Here is a 27025-nt window from a genome sequence, read left to right on the forward strand (position 1 = left end):
AACGAGGATTGGATAGAGATATGGGACAATGCTGCCTCTAGCTCTATCTGTGTTCAAATAAAAGAGAACATGTATACATTTCTTTATAGTTGGTATTACTGTACGTCCCCACTAGATTAAGCAAGATGTATATTGGTGCCTCTGATAGATGTTGGAGAGGTTGTGTTCATAGGCGTGCGCAGACCATTTTATTAGAGGGTGCACCATGGGGGAGGGGGCGTGTCCATCCCCATCTATTGGGCGTGTCCATCACCGCCTATGGGCATCAATGCAAACTAAATAGGTGACTTAGTTATGTATATGCACTTCAGAATACTAAAAACAGTGTGAAGGTGCGCTACAAAAATTTACACTGTAATGCCCATTATACATAATGCCACACACAGTAATGCCCATTACATATAATGCATTGCACAGTAATGCCCATTCTACATAATGCCATCCAACATAATGCTCATTCCACATAATGCCACACACCATAATGCCCATCACACAGTAATGTCCATTCCACATGCCAGGGCTTGACAAATTTTTGTAAAATAGGGACAGTGCGCGCGCCGAAAATTTACACCGTAATGCCTATTACACGTCACACAGACATTACATAGTATACCACATGCCATAATGCCCATTATATGTTGTGCCTCACACGGTTATGCCCATTACATCTCAGACCGTGATGCCCATTACACATTATGCCACACACCGTGATGCCCATTACACATTATTACACATTATTTGACACAAGTGATGCCCATTACACGTTATGCCACACACCATAATGCCCATTACATGTTGCGCCTCACACAGTGATGCCCATTACAAGTGCGCCTCACACCGTGATACCCATTAGATGTTGTGCCTCACACCATGATGCCCATTACGTCTCAGACCGTCATGCCCATTACACATTAAGCCACACACCGTGTTGCCCATTACACATTATGCCACACACCCTCGTGCCCATTACACATTATTACACATTATTTGACACACGTGATGCCCATTACACATTATGACACACACACCGTAATGCCCATTACATATTATATAACACAGGACAGACGGGGGCAAAGATGGACAGATAGAACAATATAGATAGACAGATGGACCAGGGGAGGGGCGAGCACAGATGGATAGATGGGGGGGGGGGTAATAGACAGATGGGGACAAAATACCATATTGGGGGACAGACTAACGGATGGAGGGGCAGCATAGACAGAGGGAAGAGTTGGGGGGGCAAAGGAAGGAAAGGCTGGGAAGAGCAAGGGGGGATTATATATATGTAAGTACAGTATGTGTGTGAGTATGTACATATATATATATATATATATATACTGTATATATATATATATATATATATATATATATATATATACACACACACACACACACACAAACTCTTACTGTACTTGTAATCGTAAAAGTGCTGCCTGCCTTACTTTCACTTATGTAGATGCTTGGTGAGGCAGACAGTCTGTGCACGATTCCTGCAGGTCCACGCCTCCTTCCTTCTCTCTGCAGCCTGCGTGCTCAGCCAATCACTGAGCCGCAGGCTGCTGTGTCAGATGTGATTGGACAGCTGAGCCGTCGCTCAGCTGTCCTGTCCTATACGGTGCCGGCACCCTATATGGTGCTGTCAATCAGCAGCAACTAGGACTCCCGGGACCCGGAGCAGAGTGCAGCGTAGCGATAAGTAAACACACAGCCTGTCCTTCACAGGCGTCGGCGCCCACCGCAGACCCCGCTGGCGCTTGCTCCTCCAAGCAGCCGCGGGGTCTATCTGGCTGCAATCGTGCGGGGGGTGGTGCCCGATCATTAGGAGGTGCCTGTGCACCCCTGGCACCCCCCGTGCGCACGCCTATGGTTGTGTTGTTGAAGGTTCTTTCCTTCATATTTGGTGGTTCTGCACCAAGCTAATTGGCCTTTGGAAAGAGGTTATAGCATTCACATCAAATTTGCTAAGTACCCCTATTCTGTATAACCCCAAGTATATTTTGCTTCCTTTAAACCTTCCTGCATTATCCAGGCATCAAAATAAAGTACTGCGACATGTGATTTCAGCCACTACTTGCCAAATAGCAATGGATTGGAAACCAAATGACCCACCATCACTGCAATCTATCATATCCTGTATGTGGCATGTTTACCACATGGAATTTATGGCTAGCATTATTAACAAATCCTCTAAATCCTTTATAAAATCTGGGACCCGTGGTTAACCACCCAACAAATCTCTTCTCCCTTCCATATGTAATGGCTAATAAAATGATTTAGGCCATTCGGGTTGGGATCATTTGGTCTATTGCATTATGGTAGAAAGTCATTAGGTCGAATCCATTAGGTCGACATGCTAAAAGGTCGACATGATTCTAGGTCGACATGGGAAAAGGTCGACATGATTCTAGGTCGAAAGGTCATTAGTTCGACAGGTCATTAGTTCGACAAGGTCATTAGTTCGACATTGTCTATGTCGACATAATGCAGTAGACCAAATGACCGCATCCCAGGCCATTCTATATAATATTTTATTTTTAATTTTACATTTCCACTAACTATGGTTCCTGATGGGAATTTCTACCTCGGATCAGCCCCTCTCCCTCTTCTTTCTCCTTACTCTTCTCAAGTTCTGCTTTTCCTCTTAACCCACTCTGCCTAGTTATTCCACAACAAAACAATGCACACTTACAACTTCCCTAAACATCCTCTCTAATAAAAGGCTGAGGATACTCTCCACCTCTGTTATGTGAACCGACGGTCACAAGACTGAATGCAAGCGCTGTGTGAGTAGTAACTCTTCTCCCCAATAATCCAGCCCATGTGTACCATTTTGACTAGTTGTGAAATAATAATAACAAAAAAGTTTTTTAAACCTAGGCACTATGAAAATACCATACATAAATTTGCTTCTGGAATAAAAATACATAAAATCATAAATGTTTAACATTAAGTTTATTAAATGAACAATGAGGTGCAAAAATGAGGCATTGATGCTAGATGTGACTAGGATTCTCGCTTACTAAGGCACTGGAATCTGCAGAGTTGTATGACCAGAGTGAACTGTTGCTTCTATGAACGTTCCTAAGGACCGTTTTTTTGGCTCACTTGCAATTAGTATGTGTGTATGTATGTGTATATATATGTGTGTGTGTGTGTGTGTGTGTGTGTGTGTGTGTGTGTGTGTGTGTGTGTATATATATATATATATATATATATATATATATATATATAATTTCACTTTGTTTGATAAATGTGAAATTCATAACCCAATGTTTTTCTTGATATATTAGGCAGACTTCTGAAACCTTTTTTCAGTAGAGTATGACTATTCTCCATCAGCATCCAAACTTTTATCTATCAACCAGTACAAAAAAAGGAAAAAAAAATAAAAAAAACAATAAAAGGATAATGGTTACATTATGTTCAAATGCATGAATTTGGGTTTGCTTATTTCACTTCTCTCTGAACTAAACTAAGAAGGCCCTCTATCCCTGGGATAAGGTATACTGGGCCTTATTCTAGTTCACTCTTTCTGACAAAATCCTTCATAGATGGACAAAACCATGGGCCTTATTCTAGTTCAATCTTTCTGACAAAATCCTTCTTAGATGGACAAAACCATGTGCACTGCAGGGAGGCAGATGTAAAATGCGCAGAGAGAATTAGATTTGGGTGAGTTATTTTGTTTCTGTGCAGGGTAAATACTGTCTGCTTTATTTTTACACTGCACTATAGATCTCACTTTGAAGTAAAACCCCACCCAAATCTAATTCTCTCTGCACAAGTAATATCTGCCCCACCTGCAGTGCACATGGTTTTGTCCATGTAAGAAGGAATTTGTCAGAAAGAGTGAACTAGAATAAGGCCCACTGTGCTTATCTGTATTATATGTGAAATAAGTGTGCTTTCTCGTGCTGTCTTTTCTTTTGTTTTATTATGCTGCTGCTAATGTTTTGTCCCAATAATTTTATATAAGCTTGTGAGTATAGACAGCTTATATCGATTCATCTGTGTATAGAAATACTGTAACAATTGGTTTTATTCATATATACAAAGGTATTGATGTCTTCTCTATTTAATAGTGTCCGTTCTTCTTCACTATTGGTCAAACTGACAAAGATTAAATTGTGTTCACTGGGTTTACAACTCTTCCCATAAGAAATAATGTCTTGGTAGTCCCTTCAAACAGGGCGACAATGAAAGGTTTATTAAAGGTTAATGTCAGTGATTCTTCTTTGTTCTCCTGGACTTTTTGTGCATCATTGGGTTCTGCACTGCTAGCTTCCAGTTCAAAATGAACTGTATTTATAACCTAAGGCAAGAGAATTAAAAAAAAAAAGTAAATACATTACAGTCCAAAATTTGTATTTATGAGTATTCTTTGAGAGTATGTGATGTGTGTAACTATATATACAAATGTTAAATGAATAAATCAGTTGCATTTTAACTGACACACTTACATCATTCTTTTAGTCACATTACAAACACAGGCCCTCCCAACCAATTTACCAATACAATAAGCAAATAAGTGAAAACAATTTCATATGCTACAATGCATTCTTGCAATAAAAGCATTCGGTACTTGTGTATTATCTGGGCGCCCGATTTTTTAATCGCAGGGCAAAAAATGTGACGCGATTGGACCCGATTTATAATTGTACAGGCACCCAGATGCCTGATTCCTATGTTAAATGCCCCCCCAGACCCAATTTTTTATTGTACACCCACCCTGATGGGTAATTACTATGTTAAATGGCCCCCCATTGTTAACGCCACCCCACTATCAACGGCAACCCGAAGCGTGGCGAGCCCAGTGAAATGCCCCCCCCCCCCCCCATAGTTGATTTTATATAGTGTGGCGAGCCACCGAGCCTGAAGCGTGGCGAGCGGACGCGGATTACTTCACATATATTCCGCGTCCGCTGGCCACGCTTCTGGCTCGGTGGCTCGCTGCGCTCGCCACACTATATAAAATAAGCTCCACGCTGACGTGGATAGTGGGGGTATGAAAAGGTCGGAGGACACGTACCGCGCCCCTCGCGGGCTCGCTGCACTCGCCACGCTTCGGGTTGGCGTTGATGCTGGGGTGGCATTAACAATGGGGGGGGGGCATTTCACATAGTAATCACCCATCAGGGTGGGGGGGGCGTGGCCTAGCCGGCACTGAGAGCGGGTGTGGGGACTGTGAGCTCTGTAACTATCCTGACTAAAAATCCTGTCCCCGGGCCTGCGGAAGATTTATATGCAATCCAGCTGCCTTTCGAGCTGCTCCTGTATCTCCTGAGCTGCCCGTGACTATCCTGATATACTCGGAGAGCGTTGGCTGACTGGCCTGCTGAGCCTCGTGCATCCTCTACAGCAGCGCGCGCCATTTTGGACCCCCCGGCTGCTTTGGCTGAACGGAGGAGACCCCAGACCTGCGGTCTCTGTAATCCGGCTGCGTGATTGCCGCTGCCCAGGTGATTCGACTGGAGGGGGGGGGGGGGGCGTCTGGAAGGGCTCCGGGGAGCAGCAGAGAGAGTGGTAGCTGTTCTTACTGAGACAGGCCACTCGGCCGCACGGAGCCGGTGGCGCTGCCCCGCCTGCTGGTCCCCTGGACTGTGGTAACTATACAGATTTGATCCTGAGTTGGGCTCAGCAGATACGAGTGTTATAAGCTTACTGGAGCCTGCGGGGACAGTATGATATTTAATACACATCATCTGCTGTTTTCTGGGAGAAGCTACAGCCAGACATTCTGCTGCTACTAATATCCTTTGCTTGTAAGGTGGTGTGCTAGCCACCACCATATTGCAATACACCAAGACTCCTTCCCAGAAGTCTACCTACCCATCGTTAAACTGGCTGTGTGCATCTCTGGCGCAGATATGGAAGCTTATTTACAACGAATCCTTCAGGCTATAATGGCCTCGGCTGACAGACTTGCTGCCAGACTTGATGATGTACGGGAATTAACCCCTTCCATCTCTCATGTCCCAGACAAATATCCACATGTGGCTGAAGAAATTCTACAGCAATATCCTGCATATATAACCCCTATGACTCCTTTATTTGACCGCACCCTGGAAGTTTCCTCAAAGTTGGTTCCCGATGGCTGCAAAAATCTTTGGTACCATATGCAGGCTTGTCAACAAAAATTCCCCACCCCTTTCCTGCTGACAACTTTACAATATTTCATATTGATACCTGACTATCTTGGATGCAATCCTGAGTTTTCTCAAGGGAATCAAGGGATGAGACATGGGTCTTCTATTGTACCGCGGCCCATTCACGGCACCGAAAACTGGCCGGACTAAATCCTGTAACATGGTTACCCTGGGATGCCCACTTCATGTCGTTTTCTATTTTACTACTTTTCAGAATACTGCTTTATATATATTCTGTTTTTGTCGCAGGAATCACGTGTATGCCATTTCCTTGGATATTGTATGTAAATATATATGTCTCCTGTGTGTTTGCTGGCTTTCCTATTATCCTAGCTTAAGCTACCTCTTCTTTGCCCTGCGTACTTATCCGATAAATTATCCTGTTCATAAAAAGGGGGGGGGGAGTAGCACTAGATGGTAGTTAGTAGTAGAGTTAGTTGGGGGGGTATAGTTAGGTTATGGGCTCCAGGTACACCTCAGTTGGGGTTGGGTAGTACAGGGTGGGGGGTTATAGGGGAGGGTTGTTTTGGTCGTTAGGGTAGTGGTTTGTTTTGGGATGGGGGTTAAGGGTACTAGGGGTTTATCTTTATCTATCTATTTTTATTTTTTTGGGGGGCGCTACGGGTTGTTGAGGCTATACTATCAATGGTATTTTTTTGGCATTTCTATATCTGCTTCGACATGTAAAGTTTTATTTTTCTATACAGCATATGCACTCCTGTTTCACTATGTTACATATATACCTGATATTTCTGATTTTATTATATGCAGTTAGTGCTCTATACATCCTGCTACAAATATGTATTGAATAATCCTATTGTTGCTTTACGATATATCCTCTCGCTCAATTGTTATATGCCATCTGTACGCTGTAGTGCCTGCCCCTGTGGTTATGGGGAATCAATAAAAACTATTGAATTTAAAAAAAAATCGGGTCTGGGGGATGCATTTACCATTGGAATCGGGCATCAGGGTGCCTGTACAATGCAATATCGGGTATAATCGCATTATATGGCATGCGATGCAACGCTATATTGAAATTGTACACTCTGCCCGGGAAAGGCTCAAAATCGGGTCCAATCTCATCGCATGCCTTAATTAGTGGCATGCGATGCGATATATCGGGCGCCTAGATAATACACAAGTACCAAGCATTCTGTTCCCAGACATGTCAGATGCAGATAAAAGCTCCTGTTGGACAATTATATAGGTTTACTGACCAGACACCTTTTTAAACATAAGGACGAATATTTTCCTTTACCTCAATTATTGCATAGCTTTTTAGTTTAAAGCCTATCTACTTATATGTTTTTTTTTTTTTTACTATACACCATCTTGTATTTTAGCTTTAGTTATATTTGTTTCATGCAGTTTTTTTGGTACTTGTGTATTATCACGGCCACAATCGCGGGCATCGTGTGCCTTAACTTTAAGGCACACGATGCGACGCGATGCCCACGATTTCCCCATAGGCTTCAATGTTAAAATATTTAACATTGAAGCCTATGCGATGGACCCGATTTGTCCATAGGCTTCAATGTTAAATTATTTTAACATTGAAACTGAGTCCATTTAACATAGTAAAAAATGGGAAAAGGCAGAATAAGGGCCATTTCTCATTGGCTATGGCCCCGTCATGTGTGTAAAAAATAATGGCCCCCCATTGTGGCCGCCACCCCCACGATTAACTCGAACCCGAAGCGTGGCGAGCGCAGCGGTGCGCGTCCTCCGACCTTTTCATTCCCCTACTATCCAGGTCGGCGTGGAGTTGAGAATAGATTAGTGTGGCGAGCGCAGCGAGCCACCGAGCCCGAAGCGTGGCGAGCGCAGCCTGATACATGTGAAGCCCGCGAGGGGACGCAGGGATCTGTGAAGGTATCAGCGTCCCCTCGCGGGGCTTGCTGCGCTCGCCACGCTTCGGGCTCGGTGGCTCGCTGCGCTCGTCACACTAATCTATTCTCAACTCCACACCGACGTGGATAGTAGGGGAATGAAAAGGTCGGAGGACGCGCACCGCCGCCCCTCGCGGGCTCGCTGCGCTCGCCACGCTTCGGGTTCACGTTAATCGTGGGGGTGGCGGCCACAATGGGGGGCCATTATTTTTTACACACATGACGGGGCCATAGCCAATGATTGGCCCTTTTACCATTTTTTACTATGTTAAATGGACTCAGTTTCAATGTTAAAAAAATTTAACATTGAAGCCTATGGACACGATGGACCCGATTTCTCCATAGGCTTCAATGTTAAAATAATTTAACATTGAAGCCTATGGAGAAATCGGGTACATCGCGTCGGTCGCGTCGTGTGCGTTTTGGTATGCACCCAACGCGACACGACCACCACGATAGAAATCGTGGTGGCCGTGCTAGGAAACAAGTACCGTTTTTTTTTATTATCGTTGCACATTTTGTTCAGCTACTCATTTTAAATAAAGTTTGGGCCACTCTAAAGCTGGGTACACACTTCAATGGTGTGCTGTAACAATATGCTGCATCACTGCACACACTGCCTGACCTTCTGTACAGTGCTGCAATATATCGTTACATACCTAAAGTAACTGTTCTGCATTGCCCATCGCATCTTGCCATCTCATGTACAGCATATCAGATGGTAAGATATGGTCACCCAATTCATTATACAATGCATTGGATGGATTTGTATGTATGATGATCATTGCGATCCATCATGCTTTGCAAGATCGCCATAATTTATAGTGTGCACACAGCTTTACACAACTGTGCTAATACTTTTAATGAAAAAATGATGATTCTTGTTAATTGCAGTCCTGCAAGACATCTGTGGACAAACTATAGACCATGATAGTATGATATGGGATACATGTGGCATATAAATATACACTTTATACATTAAAAATGGTACACGTGTCCAACTTTTTAGGCAGAGACTTTTTCAATCCATTAACGCTGCATTATATACAGTAGGTTACATTTTTCCTAAGCTGGTCCCTATGTGCAGATTGTGAAGATTTTGGGAAGGAAACCTAGGGGTGGGGTAATAAAAGAGAAAAAACGATCCCAGTTTGATTAATCTCCTTGTTCTATCTTAATTTATTTATACCAAAATCTGGATTAGAACATTGGTTGTGTGTGGATGATGATGCTTAGACATATAATTTACATATAGCAGCCTCAAACACCTATATGAGTGTAATTTTCAATGGCCATTTAGGTCTAATTGGATAAAAGGGGAAGGATTCGGAAACTATTGATCTTCTGAAATGTTAAATCAGATCAAGAGAAAATGTTACCATTCCAATGTTAGAGACTCATTACACAGTTACATCATTGTGGGAGTAAAGTACGCATGGTAAATATTCTGAGTTTGTGGTGAAAGAGTAAAGTAATAGTATAGGTTACACGTGTCATGCTATTTACCTTTCCCACATTTATATCCACATTGCTTATTTTACTAAAATCTGCGTTTTTCCCAAGGAGATCTGAAAGCTGCATCCTGGTAAGAAGGTCTTGAATGTTCAAAGAGCTTTCTATTTCCAGCTTTGGTAAAGATAAATTGATGTACCTGGAAAATATAAATAAAGTGTTTTGAGGGATTTCATTTAAGCCAAATATCTATTGTAGTATTAAGCCTTAAATACTTACTTATTTGTTAAACTGTTCAACCAGTTTGAATAAAGATTCCATGATAGAGAAGACTCTATGTTTTCAAGGGTGTTTCCATTGGTTGGCTGGACAAGCAACAAGAAATCCTTTTCACTAAGAAACATTTTTAATATAATTTGGTTTGTGATGGTGTCTTCCTTGAATGGAAACATCCCTGTTACGGAAATCATGGGAACCAAGATTTTCTTGTTTGGCTCAATCCAGAAATTTTGAAGTTCCGGAATTAAAAAAGATTTACCGACTTTACCTGGAAAAACATTACACATTAGTTTCTAGCAGAGTACAGCCTCATAAATTCAGATCTTGTAACATGACACACAATGCACAGGGATGCGGCTAGTGGAAGCTTTTACAGGTATCTCAATATCAAGTGGTTTCTTTAGTCTTGATATTTGATATTAAATAATGGCAAAAATGAAATTAGTAGTGTGCAATAATCTTAATTTTTCAATTACAACAGTGGGGCAGATGTATTAAGCCTCGCAAAGAGATAAAGTGGAGATAAGCACCAGCCAATCAACTACCAACTGTCATATTTCAAACACAGCTGGTTGGCTGGTGTGTTATCTCCTTCTACTTTATTTCCAGTTTATCTCTTTGTCAGGCTTAATACATCCGGCCCATTGTTCTTTATTCTTTTTTAAATACACTAACACAGTGAAAATAAAAATGTTTTGAAAGATATAAGAAATTAAATCTTTTATAGAGTAAGCATGAAAGTAAAGTACTTCATGAACCATATAAAAGTACTTCTTCACAACATACCATTGAAAAGGCAGAGTTAAAGGACCTTTTAATGCTGTTCTAGACAGGGCCAATATAAGAAATGAGGGAGTTCATACACCATACCCCCACCCATTCCTTCTGCTTACAGAAACATCTTACTTGGGATACAGCATACAGATGTGTCCAAATACAGTACATCTATCCTCCATGGGATACCAGTTGCATTTTATGTATTTATTAAATATAATACTAAATATGTGAACTCCATCTATCTCTTGTTCCTAGTATCTCTTTTAAAACTTTTTTTCATTACTGTAACATTCAATTTTGCACATAAAATGCTATTTAATGAAAAAAGGGTACTTGTGTTCTAGCACGGCACCCACGATATTAGGTCGCACGACATATAATCGCATCGCATGCCATTGCATGGTATACACCCGATGCACTGCGATGCGATTTTAAATTGTATAAGCCCCCTATACGATGTTTAATTGTATAAGCACCCTAATGGGGGCTTACAATGTTAAATGCACCCCCACGTCACCCCCACTATGAACGCCAACCTGAAGCGTGGCAAGCGCAGCGAGCCCGCAAGGGGCGGTAGTACGCGTCCTATGAACTTTTCATACCCCCACTATCCACGTCGGCGTGGAGTTGATTTTATATAGTGTGGCGAGCGCACCCGTATTGCTTTACATGTATTCCGCGTCCCCTAGCGGGGCTCGCCACGCTTTGGGCATGGTGGCTTGCTGCGCTCGCCACACTATATAAAATCAACTCCACGCCAACGTGTATGAAAAGGTCGTAGGACGCATACCGCCGCCCCTTTGCGTGTATGAAAAGGTCGTAGGACGCATACCGCCGCCCCTTTGCGGGCTCGCTGCGCTCGCCACACTTTGAGTTTGCATTGATAGTGGGGGTGCCGTTGGGGGTGCTTTTAACATAGTAAGCACCCAACACGTTTAACTTATAGGGGCCACTTTTAACATGGGAAAACCCTTTAGGGTGCTTATACAATTTTAAATCGCATACCATTGTATATGCGATAGAATGGCATACAATGCCGTACAATTTAAAATTGTATAACATCGGCTGCCATCGCATACCATCGCATGCCTTATGGTCTGCGATGCGATGAGCGCCATGCTAGTACACAAATACCGAAAAAAGTATAATGTTAAATTTTGTATGAATATACAACCATAGACATACTGCATATAAACATGCCACATTTTAATCAACAGAAGCTGTTAGTGTATCCTATTTATGCTTTGTAAACAAACTGCTATTTAACAGAAAAAGTCACAAAAAAGACTCCTGGTGCTATCAAGTCACAGCATGGCTGTTTAATGTGAAAGAAGGTTAGATGTTCATAGAATGAAAAATAATGGAGGACAAATTTGATGCAATATATTCTAGAGAAGCATTGGCGTGTAAGGAAATCGTAGATTTTTAAGCTTTAGTATCTTTATAAATACTTCAAGAATTTCCATAGATTTGTTGAATGCATTTGTGGTTTATTTGCAATTTGTGCAATAAGGTACAATAAAGCCACAGGACTTGTTAGCTACATGGAGGAGGGCAGAGTAGTTAACTTAATTTTTTATTAGTGAGAATCTGCCAGCCAGGATGTAGCATCTAAATTAACCCCTTGAGTGATGGATTTACTGGGGCAGGACAAACCTACCAGGTGCAGGTTTGTCCTGCCCCAGAAATACTCACAGGGTTTTGGGGATCCGCACCAAATATTCGGGAAATAATTTAAAAAATATATAAATTGTAATGATCTTGGGGTCATAACTGATTTTACATCACCTTTCACTAATGGACCCTAAAAGCTCATTTGTATTCTTTTTCTCTTTTTCCCAGAAATACTCACCACAGAAGGGGCAGCCAGGAGCGTTCGTTCTTTTCGGGTGTTCGTGTGTTTGGGTGCCTGAACCTCCCCGAGTGGTTCACCACCTTCAGGCACCACTGGCGCTCTCTTTCTTTACAGTGGCATGCCCGGAAATTTTCCGGTGAAGCCTGCCCCATCAGCGCAACTTAGCCTGGAAAATTTCTAGGCATACCACCGAAAGGGTTAATTACTGCTATTTAGATATGTTTTTATATGACCTGGAAGCAGTGAAAATGGCTTAGTATTTAAAAAACAAACTACAAAGGTATCCAGTGCTCCAACAGCTATTAATTTACTTTTTCCAAATTATATAATACACACACATTGCGCAGATTTTGCACAGTGTATAGCTGTATATAGCTGTTCACATCCTTTCCTGAACCACTCAGGAACCACTTAGTTCAGTCTCGGAGTATGGATTAGTAGTAGAGTATGGATTAACTCTGCACTTCGCTCACCTTCTAACAACCTCGTCTGTGTGTATTACGAGGGTTGTTTTGATGTGCCCTTATGTGAGTGCACTCACATAAGGGCTCATCAAATCAACCCTCATAATACACACAGAGCATGTGGTTAGAAGGTGAGCGCAGAGATAATCCATACTCTACTACTAAAGCTTAATCTTGAGCTAGGACAGCTCATAACTCAGCAGCCCCTTCGTACAGCAGTTATTTGAGCGCTGGCAGAACCCCCTATCTGCACTTGGATGGCAATCCAGGTTTTAAGGATAACCATATTTAAGCACAAGTGACTTTATATCTCGGTCGGTTTGATGACGCCATCAAAACCAGCATAGATATCTTTAAAACCTGGACTGTAAGTGCCCCTTGGGACTGAATTTGAGAAACCCTACATAAAGGAGCACATTTACTAAGCAGTGAGAGAAAGGGGTTATCATTGCTTAATCATACTTGCCGACTTTTCCAATAGCTTCTTCGGGAGAAGTCCGGAGAGGACAGCTGGATCTCCAGGTCGGGGGGTGGGGCGGATGACTGATTCACGGGTCTGCAAGTAGGGGGCGGGGCTAAAATGCTGTGAATTTTAGTCCCGCCCCTTGCTGCGGACCCGTGAAAACCACAGTAATTAGTGTGGCACAGAAGGGGGTGCGGGAGCTGTCTGGCAATTGCGGGAGGATTGCCAACCTTTCCGGGGGGGCCGGGAGGGGGACCCGATTTTCGTGAGCCTCCCAGAATGGCAAGCCTGTGCTTAATTCAATTTATAAATGGGTTTCCGCTGAGAAATCAGATTTCTCATGTAATTATGTCATTATTTCAGTTACTGTGTTCCCATATGAAGTTACAAGGTTTTTCACTGCCTGAAAGTAGATAAAGTTATCTTCACAGCTGTAGATCCCCAAATTAGCCTCCTCTATTTTACACCCTTACTACAGTAGATTCCTCTCCTGCCTCCCTCTAGAGAGCTTGCTCCGTTTCCTACCAGGGTGCTTGCTTGCATCTCTACATCCACATCACTCACTGGTTTCTCTCTACTTCTAGGTGGCTCATTTAAAAATCGGTTTTCCTCTGATGGGACTTCTCTGCTTATTAAGACCTCCACTTCTTTCCCAATAGTCTAGCTCAGTGGTTCCCAAACTGGGAGCCTCGGGATGTTTTCAAGGGTGCACTGGTGGCTGCCAGTCATAAAATGTATAAAGGACAATTAGAACCACAGCTATGTTCCCAACCACATAACTGAACCTGAGGGTGACCGTTAAGCACAATTTATTTATTTATCCATAAGCAACTTTTTGACTAGGGGTACCTTGAATAAATGCTGATATTCTAAGGTGGTCAAGAAAGTTTGGGAACCTCTGGTCTAGCTTGATATTCCCAAAATTATCTAATCTGTCTCTTCTTCTGCCGGCATTTGTCCACACCTACTTTCTAAGCGGACAATAAAGAAGCATTATGCTACTGGTCTGGCTGGGCTTTTATGAAGGCCTTATGCTGCCCATACACGCTGCGATCCCGGCGTGCGTTGTGGGCTTAAATAGCATCCATCACATCGCATTGCATGCCTTGTGCATGCAATGCGATGTGATGAAAAGCAAGTACAAAAAATATGTGCAGCACATACTTTTTGTACTGTGCGATGAGGTGCTGCGGGAGCGTGCACCTCAAAGCACACATCGCACCGCCGGGAAACGCAACGTGAATGGGCGGCTTTACCGCTGATTTGTACAGCATGCCTCTATACTTCTGTGTATCACAGTAGTAACTTGTTTTGTAACATTGCAGTAAGTGGCACAAAATGTTTGTTACTGCTACATTAAGTTGATGAGAAACTTTTCAAATGATAAAATAACTGCTGTGACTTTTCTGACCATGTTCCAAAATACTATTTACCCAATATTTTAATAATAACCTACAATTGTTTTTTAACTTTGTTCCCAGCTCAGAATCAGACCCTAAGCAGAAAAGAGAAAGTAACTTTGCACCTTGGCAAACCACACTGCATTGCAGGTGGGGTAAATATAAAAGGCACGGGGGCGGGCAGCATTTGCATGCACTTTTTTTAATACTTACCTTCTGGAGTCATCCATGGCCATTTTTCTGGTGATCTGTGCATGCGCAATGGAGTCTGATCACTCTAGTGCTGTGTACAGAAGCAGCAGCAATGAAAAAATTACCAGAAAAATGTCTGCCGCTGGTATTTATTTCAGAGATTTGCAAATACACAGTAGGGCCTGAGTGCTCTAGTGCTTAGACCCGACTACATACGGCACTGCTCCCGACAGAGAGGAGGGGGCCTGGCTGGAGCAGGCGGCACATGGTCCTCTCTTAAAACGCTCCGTCACAGAGAGCTTTAGATTTGAAAGAGGTGTGTCCAAACTCACTTCTAAATTGCAGTGTAAAAATAAAAACCTTTTTGTGGGCTACATGCAGAAGCAGCCAGTATTTAGCCTGCATGCTAAAATTAAATATATATATATATATATATATATATATATATATATATATATATACGATTGTGCGGTCCGGCACTCACTCCAATAGTTCAGCTGCCCCGGTGCCCATCAGACAATGGGATATTTGGGAAGAAATGACTGGCACTCCAGGGTCTTGGTAAAAAAGCAGTGTATTCACAGCAGGTGATAAACAACCAACGTTTCGGGGCAATGCCCCTTTGTCACACCTTGACAAAGGGGCATTGCCCCGAAACGTTGGTTGTTTATCACCTGCTGTGAATACACTGCTTTTTTACCAAGACCCTGGAGTGCCAGTCATTTCTTCCCAAATATCCCATATATATATATATATATATATATATATACCCTGTGCATTGCAGCGTGGTTTGTTCCAGAGACAGTGATTTGCTTTATTTTCATTTGCACCTAATATAAATCCGAATTAGCCCCATAAGGTTGAGTTTTTGTTCACAGCTCATGTGTCAGGCCTACAGTATGGAGGTTATTCTCGTTCACTCGCTAAGGCAAATTCTTTCTCTAATGGAAAAAAAACATATGCACTGCAGGTGGGGCTGATGTAACATGTGCAGAGAGATTGAGATATGGATGTTATATTGTTTCTGTGCAGGGTAAATACTGGCTGCTTTATTTTTACACTGCAATATAAATATCAGTTTGAAGTACAAACCCCACCCAAATCTAACTCTGCACATGTTACATCATCCCCACCTGCAGTGCATATGGTTTTGTTTATTAGAGAGTGAATTGGATTTTGCAAGTGAATCAGAAGGTACTTGTTTCCTAGCACGGCCACAACGATCATGATCGTGGGCATCGTGAGGAAAAATCGGGGGCATCGCGATGCCCGCGATTTCCCCATAGGGAACAATGTTAAATGCCTCAATTTAGCCGCGATGCCCCCGATTTCCCATAGGGAACAATGTTAAATGGGCCATAAACCCCCCAAAACACCCCTGAACAGTGAAATTTCCCCCCTAAAGTATTTTACGCCACCCCACGATCAACGCGAACCCGAAGTGTGGCGAGCGGCGGCGGTACGCGTCCTCCGACCTTTTCATACCCCCACTATCCACGTCGGCGTGGAGTTGAGAATAGAATAGTGTGGCGAGCGCAGCGAGCCACCGAGCCCGAAGCATGGCGAGGGGACGCGGATACCTGTGAAGCCCGCGAAGGGACGCGTTTACCTGTGAAGGTATTCGCGTCCCCTCGCTTCGGGCTCGGTGGCTCGCTACGCTCGCCACACTATTCTATTCTCAACTCCACGCCGACGTGGATAGTGGGGGTATGAAAAAGTCGGAGGACGCATACCGCCGCCCCTCGCGGGCTCGCTGCGCTCGCCACGCTTCGGGTTCGCGTTGATCGTGGGGTGGCGTAAAGTACTTTTGGGGGGACATTTCACTGTTCTGGGGTGTTTTTGGGGCTTTCTGGCCCATTTACCATTGTTCCCTATGATGATTTGGGGAAATTGAGGTATTTAACATTGTTCCCTATGAGAAATCGGGGGCATCGCGGGTACATTGAGCCATTTAACATTGTTTCCTATGGGGAAATCGTGGGCATCGCGTCTGGACCATTTAAGGCTTTTTTAGCCGCATACGACGCGACCGACGCGATTTTGACTTTTTCAATGCATTTCAATGGGAAAATCGGGGGCATCGCGTCGGTCGCGTCGTATACCACTAAAAATGACACACGATGCCCGCGATTGTGGCCGTGCTAGGAAACCAGTACCAATCAGAATAACCCCCAATGTCTATTAAGTTACATCTATCAAGCTAAAGCCTTGTTCATTTTCATTTTTTTTGTGTGCAATTCTGGACATTTAATAAGCTTGTGGCAAACCTCTGCAAGGTTATCTATAGGCACATGGAAATGTTCACGTTATACTGACTGTCCTTAAAATGTAGTTTAGATTTTGCATATCACATATACAATATCAACTTACCTCTAAAGTAAATATCACTAGTATACATGAAGTTAGCAGCTGCGTCAATAGACATCAAGCCAGACATAGGTTTCTTGGACAACCGTTCCCCCAAAAATGCATTGATTGCATCTACTGCATGGATGGAATCTGTGAAATCTACAGACCTTACATAAAATTGATCAGCAGCTGAGGTCAAGTCATAAACAAAGTCTTCTGACAAAAATACATTTGGAGAAACAAATATGCATGTTGTTTTCAGTGCTTCGATGTTGGCATCTTTAGAGAAGAGAAGGCTGTCAATGCTTTTCAATGTTGAAGCTACTTTTAGGCCATTAGTACTGCAGTTTGTGTTTGGTTGTGGCACAAATCCTAACAGAGCCTGTAAATTGTTCGAAGTATTGCCCAAAGCTCCAAGATAAAAAGACACCAATGACCCATACAAATTTGTGTAGGATATAAAGGCAGAATTACTTGTATGTATTTCTCTCCATTGTTTAAAAGCACGAAAGCCCAAATAATTTATTAGTGGCATAAGATTTGTTATCAACTCTGAGTTACCAAGTTGTTTTTCCAGATGTGTTTTGACTGTTAAAGTATTATCTTCAGTCTTGATCTTTGGTTCAATAGGGGTTGGAATGAACATTTTCTCAATAGTGTGGGTTAGTGACTGCAATTTTTCACATTCACTTTTGTTGTAAGCAAATAGATTGAAGGGATGGACATAAACACGGTTGCATGCTGATAAACCAATGCATGCAGTCAAAAACAGCACCACTTCCTGGAGATACATCATTGGGAAAAATAGATCTGAAAAAAAATTATGCAATGAAAATGAAACCATAAGTAAATATATAAAAACCAGCCAAAAGTTTCTTAATATAATGATATGCAATATGATATAAAATCTGTATCTTTTAATATAAACTACTGTAAGTAACAAAACAAGTAATTTTTTATTTCTTGTGTGTATGATATTTGTATCTTTAACCTTTGCATGGTATTAAAAATGAACTTTCGGTGCTCCTCACACCATTACCAGTAAGGATTGCTCTCCTTTGTTATTCAGATTACCCATTATAAATACACTGGTGGATAGTTTGATATAGTGACAGAGCATGTTGGTCAGGAGGATGGGAACGTACGAGAGAAACTGGGACATGAAAGGCCCACCAGGGAAGTGCAAAGTTAGGGGCCCACATTCTGGGGTGTGATCAGTCTACAGAAGGTGTGTGGCTAATGTTTTGAGAGTGCATGGTCTGGGCCCCTTGAAAAATCTATATAGTAAATACTGCTGTTTATGAATGATAATGTACCAGATTAATAACCAGATTAAGAACAGCAATGCATTGCAGAGAATAGACCACAGTCCTGTGCAGTATAATGTAACATATGCATAATATATAATTGAAATGTCTGGAAAATGATTCCTAGAGAAAGAGATGGGGCCCACCAAGGGTTTCCCCTGTATCCCTGTGTACCAGTCTGACCCTGTATGTTTGGGCTGTACATTAGGGATTTCCTTGTAAATGAAAGGTTCATGAAGGTTATGTGAACTGCTTTGGAATTTGATAAGCTTGCCTGAAGAGGTGAATTTTCAGGGAACGCTTAAAGTTTTGGAGATTCTAGAGGGGGACTCATAGGGGTAATTTTACTAAAGGTTCTAAAAATGAAAATAGGTGATGTTGCCTATAGCAGCCAAACAGAGGCTTGTCCACCCTTCTGGGGAAGCAGTAGGGGAGCCAATTTTTGGGAGCCTCCTGGCCTTTCCAGGAGGGTAGGCAAGTATGATACATGTTTGTCTGCAATGGCAGCAGATTTTCACGCAGTGGAGCTAATATTGGCAAATTGCTTATGTGCAGCCATCACAATGCATGAGTGTGAGGGTGCTTCTGCGATCCAGCTTGCAGTAAGAACTTTGTTGCAGAGTGATTGACAGGAAGTGGCTGTTTGTGTGTTTTACTGAGGAGTTTAAGGGGATTGGTTGAGAAAATACAGGCATGTCATGTCCATTTTTGGGGTGTGTATCTTCTCATGTCTGTATGATTGTATGTGAGACACTACTGCTGCTGTCAGCCTGCTTAACAATAGTCCAACCCTCAGCATTGCTGTGCTTCTTAATTGCATATAGCTGGCTAATGTGTACACAAGTTCTATGGAACTTGCGATGAGTCTAGTGTACGTAGCTTTTCATTCCCTAGACTGCAGCTTCATTTTCCAACATTAGCAGCTCCATAGCTCAGAGAATCGCAATTGCATGCAAACACAATTTAGGCCCACTGGCAACCACCTTGTGGCTTGTATACTTGGTACAGGACTGATGTGTACAAGGTCACTGAGGTTGTACTGTTTTGTGTGCGGTCAATATTCAGTTTGGGAATGACTTCTAGTACATCATGCATGGTATATTAATTCTAGATTTCAAGGAAATACTTTCAGAATCTATCATTAGATAATTTTATATATTACTTTATTACTAAGTTGCTAAATTTGTCATTACACATTATTACAGTCATCATGGTTGAGTATTTTAAGGTACTTCAATATAGTATTTAACTGTCCTGTTTGATCTGGTCTTTACAAGTTCTGTGTGTTTCAGCTAATAAATGTCCTCTAACAGGGATCCGATAAGGATCTGCCAAAGTGCAGAGCAATAGGAATGTGCCAATAACGAAGTGGACTATTAGGCAGTAATATTATTTAGAAACACCAGTTATTTTTGTATGTAAACACTACTAATGCAATTATATCTTAACTTGCTTAAGGAATATTAGGGGCATTATTTAAATGTCTAACTCAGACAGTAGATCAAAACTAATATCGATCTTAAATCTGAAGCTATAGAATTGATTACTTAAATCACAACAAATAATATGAACACTAGCCAATCTCTTATGCCCCTTTCAGACCGCACTTTAAAAACGGTATATTGCCGTTTTTTTACCGTTTTAAAACGGTAATGTGTGCGGTCTGAAAGGTGCAGGACCACTTAACCGGTTAGAAAAAAAACGTTTTTTCTAACCGGTTAAAATGCAGGGTCCTACCCGTTTCAGAACCGGTATTTTAGGCTCAAAATCGGTTCTGAAACGGTATTTAGGACCCAGCCAATGAGCTGGGTCCTAAATTCAGCACAGTGAATACTTAATGAGCGCTCATTAAGTATTCACAGCACTTTAGCCCCCCCCGCGCGTGTGTCGACGCCCCCCGCGCGTGTCGACGCCCCCCCGCGTGTCGGCGCCCCCCCCCCCCCCCCCGTGTCGACTTACCCCGTGCCGATATCTTTGTTGTGGTTCCCGGCACTGCAGCTCAGTATGCTCGGAAAGCACTTATGAAAAAAGTGTCTTTCAGAAAATGGCTGCCCCCATACGAAAGACAGTTTTTTTAAACTGGGTTTCCTATGGGGCAGCCATTTTCTGGAAGACACTTTTTTCATAAGTGCTTTCCGAGCATACTGAGCTGCAGTGCCGGGATCCACAACGGAGGTACCGGCACGGGGTAAGTCGACACGGGGGGGCGCCGACACGCGGGGGTCGACATGCGCGGGGGGCGTCGACACGCTCTCGGTCGACACGCGCGAGGGGGGGGGAGCTGCACGGAGGGGAGGGCTGAAGGCTGCACTGGCTTTGACCCTGTATTTGGAAAGTTTCCAAAAACGGGTCTGCCAGTGTCAAAAAATCGGCACTTAAACGGTAATATACCGTTTAAGTGCTGCGGTGTGAAAGGGGTTTTATCTGGCAGACCCGTTTTTGGAAACGTTTCCAAATACAGGGTCAAAGCCAGATATGCGGTCTGAAAGCAGCATTAGCTGCAGATTAGTTACTCCACTTTACCAGACTTCAAGAAAAAATTTGATTGCTTTCAACATAGATTGTATAGTTTAAGATGCTCGCATCAATGTAGCATACGCAACCCATTATTATTATTGCATATTATTATAAGATGCCACAAGTGGTTCGCAGCAATATACATACATAGTTTATATAGCACACACAACATAACAGCAACTGAAGAACTAAATTAGATCACATGTAACAATTAGCTGTATTATGCTATAAGAATTGTGCTGCTGAGATGTGGGGATGAGAGTTTCAGAAAGTGAGGGATTTGGTAAGAAATCTTCCATTTTTTTTAAAGCGACAATCATTTGCACTGCAAAACCAGTTTGATTTTTCAGTATAAATAGTTATCGCTTTAAAAAAAATGGGAGAATTCTTACCAAATCCCTCAATTTCTGAATCTCTTATCCTATTAAATTTCACCACTTGTGTCTAGCACAATTCTTTCTCCATAGATAATAACAGGTGTCTAATGCATTGACGTGCATAATGCTCATCTGAAAACAATAAAATAGGATACTAAGGGCCTGATTCAGCATGGATCACAAAAGTTAAATCTTTCTCGAATGGGCAACACTATGTGCACTGCAGGAGTGTCAAATGTAACATGTGTAGAGAGCATTAACGTGCCTACACACTGGTGTACTGCTGTGAACGAGCAATATATCTGTGAATGGCGACATTCACCACAGATATATTGAGGCGTCAACTGTGCAACACAGCTGAAAGCCCCACATTGTGCTGTGTGTACTGGTTATCCGCCAACCCCCCTGTACAACCGCGTCAGGAGCCGCCAGTGATTGTCAGCTCAGCGGGTGGGGTGCCCGTCCATTTGGGATATCAGTCCCGATGGATCAGGCAGTGTGTATGGAGAACATGCTTCCCGATCCTTCTGTAGATATATTTTAGATTAATTGATCTGCAGATATAGGTATATCTATTAGTGTGTATCCAGCTTTAGATTTGAGTGAGGTGTGTTCAAACTGAAATCTAAATTGCAATGTAAACATAAACCAGCTAGTATTCACCCTGAAACAAAATCTCACCCAAATGTAACTATCTCTGCACATGTTACATTTGTAATCCCTGCATCGCACATGGTGTTTGCCCATTAGAGAACGATTTTGCCTTAGCGATTCATGCTGATTCAGGCCCTACTGTACAAATGCAGACAATGTTTTGTAGTACAAGCTCTCAAGGAAAAAAAAGGGCACCAGACCATGTATAACCAATGAAATAATTGTTAGAAAATAAGCAATCACATTTATAAAACATTTTATATCCTATACAGTTCTTGGTTTTTCTAAACTCTGGGTAAAAAAATAAAAATACATTGTTTCCCTCCAGCACACTGAATGGTATTAGTAACCAGTCTTGAACACTACATAAGATAATTCATATATTGGTTACATATACTTGCGCAAATGTATGATTTAAAGCACCCAAGCTGTCAACAAGGCGTCTCTATATATTGGGGGTCCAGAAGGTTGCTGGAGGGAAACCATGTATTTTTCACATCCAGTCTTACCCCTCCCTTTCATGCACCTGAGTGGTATTACTAAACAAATGGAGCATCTGCCACTATATATATATATATATATATATATATATATATATATATATATATATATATATATATATATAATGTCTGTTGTTTGAGGAAGAAGGGAGATTGCATTGGGAGAATGTGCAGTTCCTAATATGCCATGTGGAATATTATGGGGTTACTCCAAGGTAAATAGCGCTTAGTTCAGATATATTTAAAGAAGTAAGGAGCTATTATCATGTGGCTCCTTGCTAGCTAATTATAGACCCAGATTGGGGTAACATGGGTGTGGGGTGCGGTGCCCCTGGATTGGTCTGGCTGAATGACTCTGAAGGTATCATACTATTACATTCTTTCTAACACCCACTAATCTTTTCATTAACACATTTCTTTATTTTAATAACATTCATTATTTTTGTATCACTTTTTTAATATAGCTCTGGCTTCCTACAATTTATACTTAATTAAAGCTTGAATTAATTTTGTCACTGGTTTGCTGCTATGGGCTTTCTGGCTTATGCTGATTTTTTTTGGGTACCGAACCCCGCACCCAGATATAGCAATAGGGATCTCCAATATAGAGAAGCCTTGACTATGGCTTGGGGGCTTAAAATTATATATTTGCGCAAATATATGTAACCAATATCTCTGAATTCTATTATCATGTAGTTACTAAGGCCATTCAGTTTGCTGGAGGGAAACAATGTATTTGTTTTCTTACCCAGTATTACCCCTCAATTTCATGCACCTGAGTGGTATTACTGAGAGCATCTGCCACCATATATATTTTTCTAATATCTTAGAGCATCATATAATTCTCAGAACTAGTATCTGCTCCGTCCTTTCCTCTACCCCCATCCTACCTGCTCTGTCCTGTTTTTACACTGCTGCAGAATATCTCTATTTCTCTTCTCTATCCTTTCAAACACTGTACTTTTAGGAGGACACTTTCTACTCTCATATCCAATTTCTAAATACAGTATTTCTCATGTGACGTATTAAACTCATGATAATCATGCCTCTGACAAGTCGTTCAAGCAGTATCACTGGGGTCCAGAAGCTTTCCTCTGAGATGTGCTGATGTGAATGCACAGTTGCAGTACATACCTCCTGAACCCAGTGTAGTCAGAAAGGAACCCAAAACAAAAGCATCTCCCTCTCTAAAAGGAAGCTATGGGGACAACCTGGCACCAAGGAAGACCTATAATAATCCAGTCCCACCACTAACTCTATGAAATAAAAAGCAGAGATTGTATAGCTAATATTTCATTTTGAAATACACTTGCACATACAGTATTGCATGTTTGTCCTCTATGTGAAACCGATCTTCTCAACATAATTTCAGAATAATATCCCATTACTGCAGTTTTATAAGTTATGAAAAATGTACTTTACAGAACAATTCTAAGCAGCTGTTGTGTAAAGCAAGTTAATTTGGCTTAATGTACTTACCTAAACCTGTACACAAGTTGTAGACACCTTGGAAATCCACAAATACGCCTACACTGGTGAAGAGGAATCAATTCTGAAAATGTTCAGTGTGTAAAAGGGTAAATATCCCAGCAAGCCCAACCTCCTATCACTTTATTACCACCCTCTCATTAAATAAAACTTTACATCTTTCTCCTAAAAGACTGTCCTCTATGGTTTTAATTAATCATGAGAGGAGGGGACAGTTTTTATTACTTTGCACTTCTGCAAGGTGGTGGCCATACACTTGTGCACATACAACACCCCCACCCCCAAACTGCTTGGCAGCATGATCGCATACAATATACTGTATTCTGTCCATTTGCATACTATGCTTAACTGCGAGCAACACATCCTATGTCTAACATCTGCAACCCAGTAGCTCCAATGCGATGTGCACAGGACCTCGCATCAGACCTGATGTCAAATACATGTGATTTGGATGCTTTTTATGCCATCTTTTGCCACACTCGCTTAAAAAGTGACCAAATCACATGTATAATGTCCTAGTGTATGGGCACTCTAAAGCTTCTCTTCTGAAATGCAGTTGAAAGAGAAAATATAAATTCCATTAAAAGCATTGGATGACACTCAATGTCTGCCTACTCAGAGATGTACTCTATGAATCAAATACCTACGCCTGACTCAGAAAGGACCTCAGCCTACGCCTCCCTAATGGGGCCATCTAGTATCATAAATATTTGCATTGGTGGATTTCTAGGTGTATATACACAAGCATATTGCATTATGCCTCAGCCATTTTACACCTCTAAAGTATGATGCCCTCTTTCAGTTTAGTGTGGTGTACTGTCATTTTTATCCTGTTATTCCTGTAACGTAATTCTGTACAATGTTAAAAATTTGTTTCATTAACAAATCATGTGTCTCCTGCGTTATCACAAAAATACCAATAACATACTGTATATAGTGGTCAATTATATCAGCAACAAGCTAACTCCTAGTGTGAGTAAGTGCGGCCATATGGGGCACTTAAGGTTCATACACACTGGGCTACTATGCCGGCGCCGACGGAGGGGAAAGGACGGCTTTGCATAGCGCAGAGCTATGCAAAGCCATCCTCAAAGCCTCTCATCTGCTGGTATTACCAGCAGATGAGCTGGCTTTCCAAACGCTGGGGCATATTTCTCATCGCTGGGGCATACACACTGGGCAGCTTTGAGCTGAAAACAGCTCAAACATGCTGTTTTGAGTGGCTTTCAGCTCAAAGTCGCACAGTGTGTATTGGCCTTTACAGTAGAACCCTACTTGCAAAAGCTTCTTTGCAGCCCCATAAGATCTGCAAGTTGGGGTTAAGATGGGGATGAGAAGCGTCCTCATTCATAATTACCCTGACTGGAGACCACAACATTATTACAGTTCTGCATTAGTCAAAGCCAGTTGCTGCATTAGTCAAAGCCATTGCTCAGTGTATCTACCTCTTTATCTATAGCACGTGTTTTGTCTTTATGTAATTAGAAATCAATTTTAATATTCAAAATCAACTACTTAAGTTAATGCCCATTACAATGCCCACATTACTTTTGTAATTCAATAACATTGTCTGTTACAGTTGTGTTATTGACAGATCTACATTTCATATCATTAAGCATTTAGGGAATACTGATCACAAAATGTATCAAAATATGTACATTATTTCTAAATCAGGTTAGCAGAGATGGGCGCAGATGATTCTGAAAATGGTTTAAATAAATGGAAATGTATATAAAATGGATACTGTAGACTAATTGAATTACACATTGGGAAATAAATTGAATAAAGTAATGAAAAAAGTGTCAATAAGGTGTCTAGATTTGTCTAAGTCAGGTCATTAAACAGAATAATGAATAACTCAATTGCTTCTATGCTATATACTGTAATATGTTTAACAATTGAAAATATGTTGAAGTTAAAAAAATACAAATAGCAGTTTGTAACAGTGATGCGTTTTCATGGGATTGCTGTATATTATGCTAATCGTTATTTACATGCAAATTAACATGATCACATACCTTTCTGGAAAGTTTTCTGCTTTTGACTAGTTGTTGCTGCTTTCTGTTGAAACCTGGGGCAAAGCTTTATTTGCAGCAAATATTACATCAGCAGTTGCATAACTACAGTTACTAATTAGCTCATGTGAAAGGGCCCCTGCTTGTTCAGGATGTTCTGTGATCACTTGTTTTCTTTTTTTTGCCCCCTCCTGTACATTGTCCATCTGGTATCATGAACTGGAGAGAGAACAAAAGTATTTCATAATATTCTGAACTTTTTGTTTCATATTACCACAGCGTGATAAGTAAAAGTAAATAATCACGCAGGATGTACTATGTTATTGTGCAAGCAGGGGGTTCTTTTGTACAGAATCTGCTTCCAATCAAACTATTTATATTTCAATGCTCTTCATGTGATGGTCCCCAACATCAACGCTGTTTTAGTCTTCTAACTAGTTCTGTAATCAGGAATAAGCCAGTCATATAATTTCAGTAGTTAATACAATAAAACTTGTCCTGAATATTGAACATACTATAAATCTTTTATCTATTTTTAGGTAAATAAAGGAGGTACTTTTGTAAAAATCACAATGTATCTATAAGATAATATGCAGTTCACAAATTAATCCCTTTGAGCCACCTTTTTAAAGATATGTGCAAACAAATCAGTGCCAGTTAACCTGATTCCAATCCGGTGACCCATTATCAGAATGTGTGGGGGATTGGGGTGTGAGGGGGACACCTTGGTCATCTGTTTGTATCCCATATATAGTTAAGGATAGAAGACGGTACAAAACAGATACACCATTTCACTTAAAGTTGGTAGTTAAATCTTCTCAATTCAGGCATTTATTTTTGTAGAAACCAGAAAACGGTCTTTTATAGAAAAAAAAAACATGTAAAAAATATATGGATA

At 41.5% G+C, this 27025-nt stretch overlaps 1 protein-coding gene across 2 annotated transcripts; it reads right to left on the bottom strand.

The window, feature by feature from the left end:
* Positions 1–2935: 2935 nt before the first annotated feature.
* On the bottom strand, positions 2936–26277 carry AGT (angiotensinogen). 2 transcript variants are annotated; one of them, XM_083176428.1, is made up of 6 exons: positions 26131–26185; positions 24104–24176; positions 17291–18079; positions 9770–10037; positions 9545–9689; positions 2936–4312 (listed from the first exon to the last, which is right to left on the bottom strand). In XM_083176428.1, the coding sequence occupies exons 3-6, from the start codon at positions 18063–18065 to the stop codon at positions 4121–4123; spliced, it is 1380 nt and encodes a 459-aa protein (XP_083032554.1). In that variant the 5' UTR covers positions 18066–18079; positions 24104–24176; positions 26131–26185; the 3' UTR covers positions 2936–4120. The 2 variants fall into 2 exon arrangements, with proteins under 2 accessions (XP_083032554.1, XP_083032555.1); XM_083176429.1 differs by lacking the exon at positions 24104–24176 and having other exon boundaries at positions 26131–26277.
* Positions 26278–27025: the final 748 nt, after the last annotated feature.

The sequence above is a fragment of the Crinia signifera genome, chromosome 3 (assembly GCF_055691185.1).
Source record: "Crinia signifera chromosome 3, ASM5569118v1, whole genome shotgun sequence".
Taxonomy (NCBI): Eukaryota; Metazoa; Chordata; class Amphibia; order Anura; family Myobatrachidae; genus Crinia; species Crinia signifera.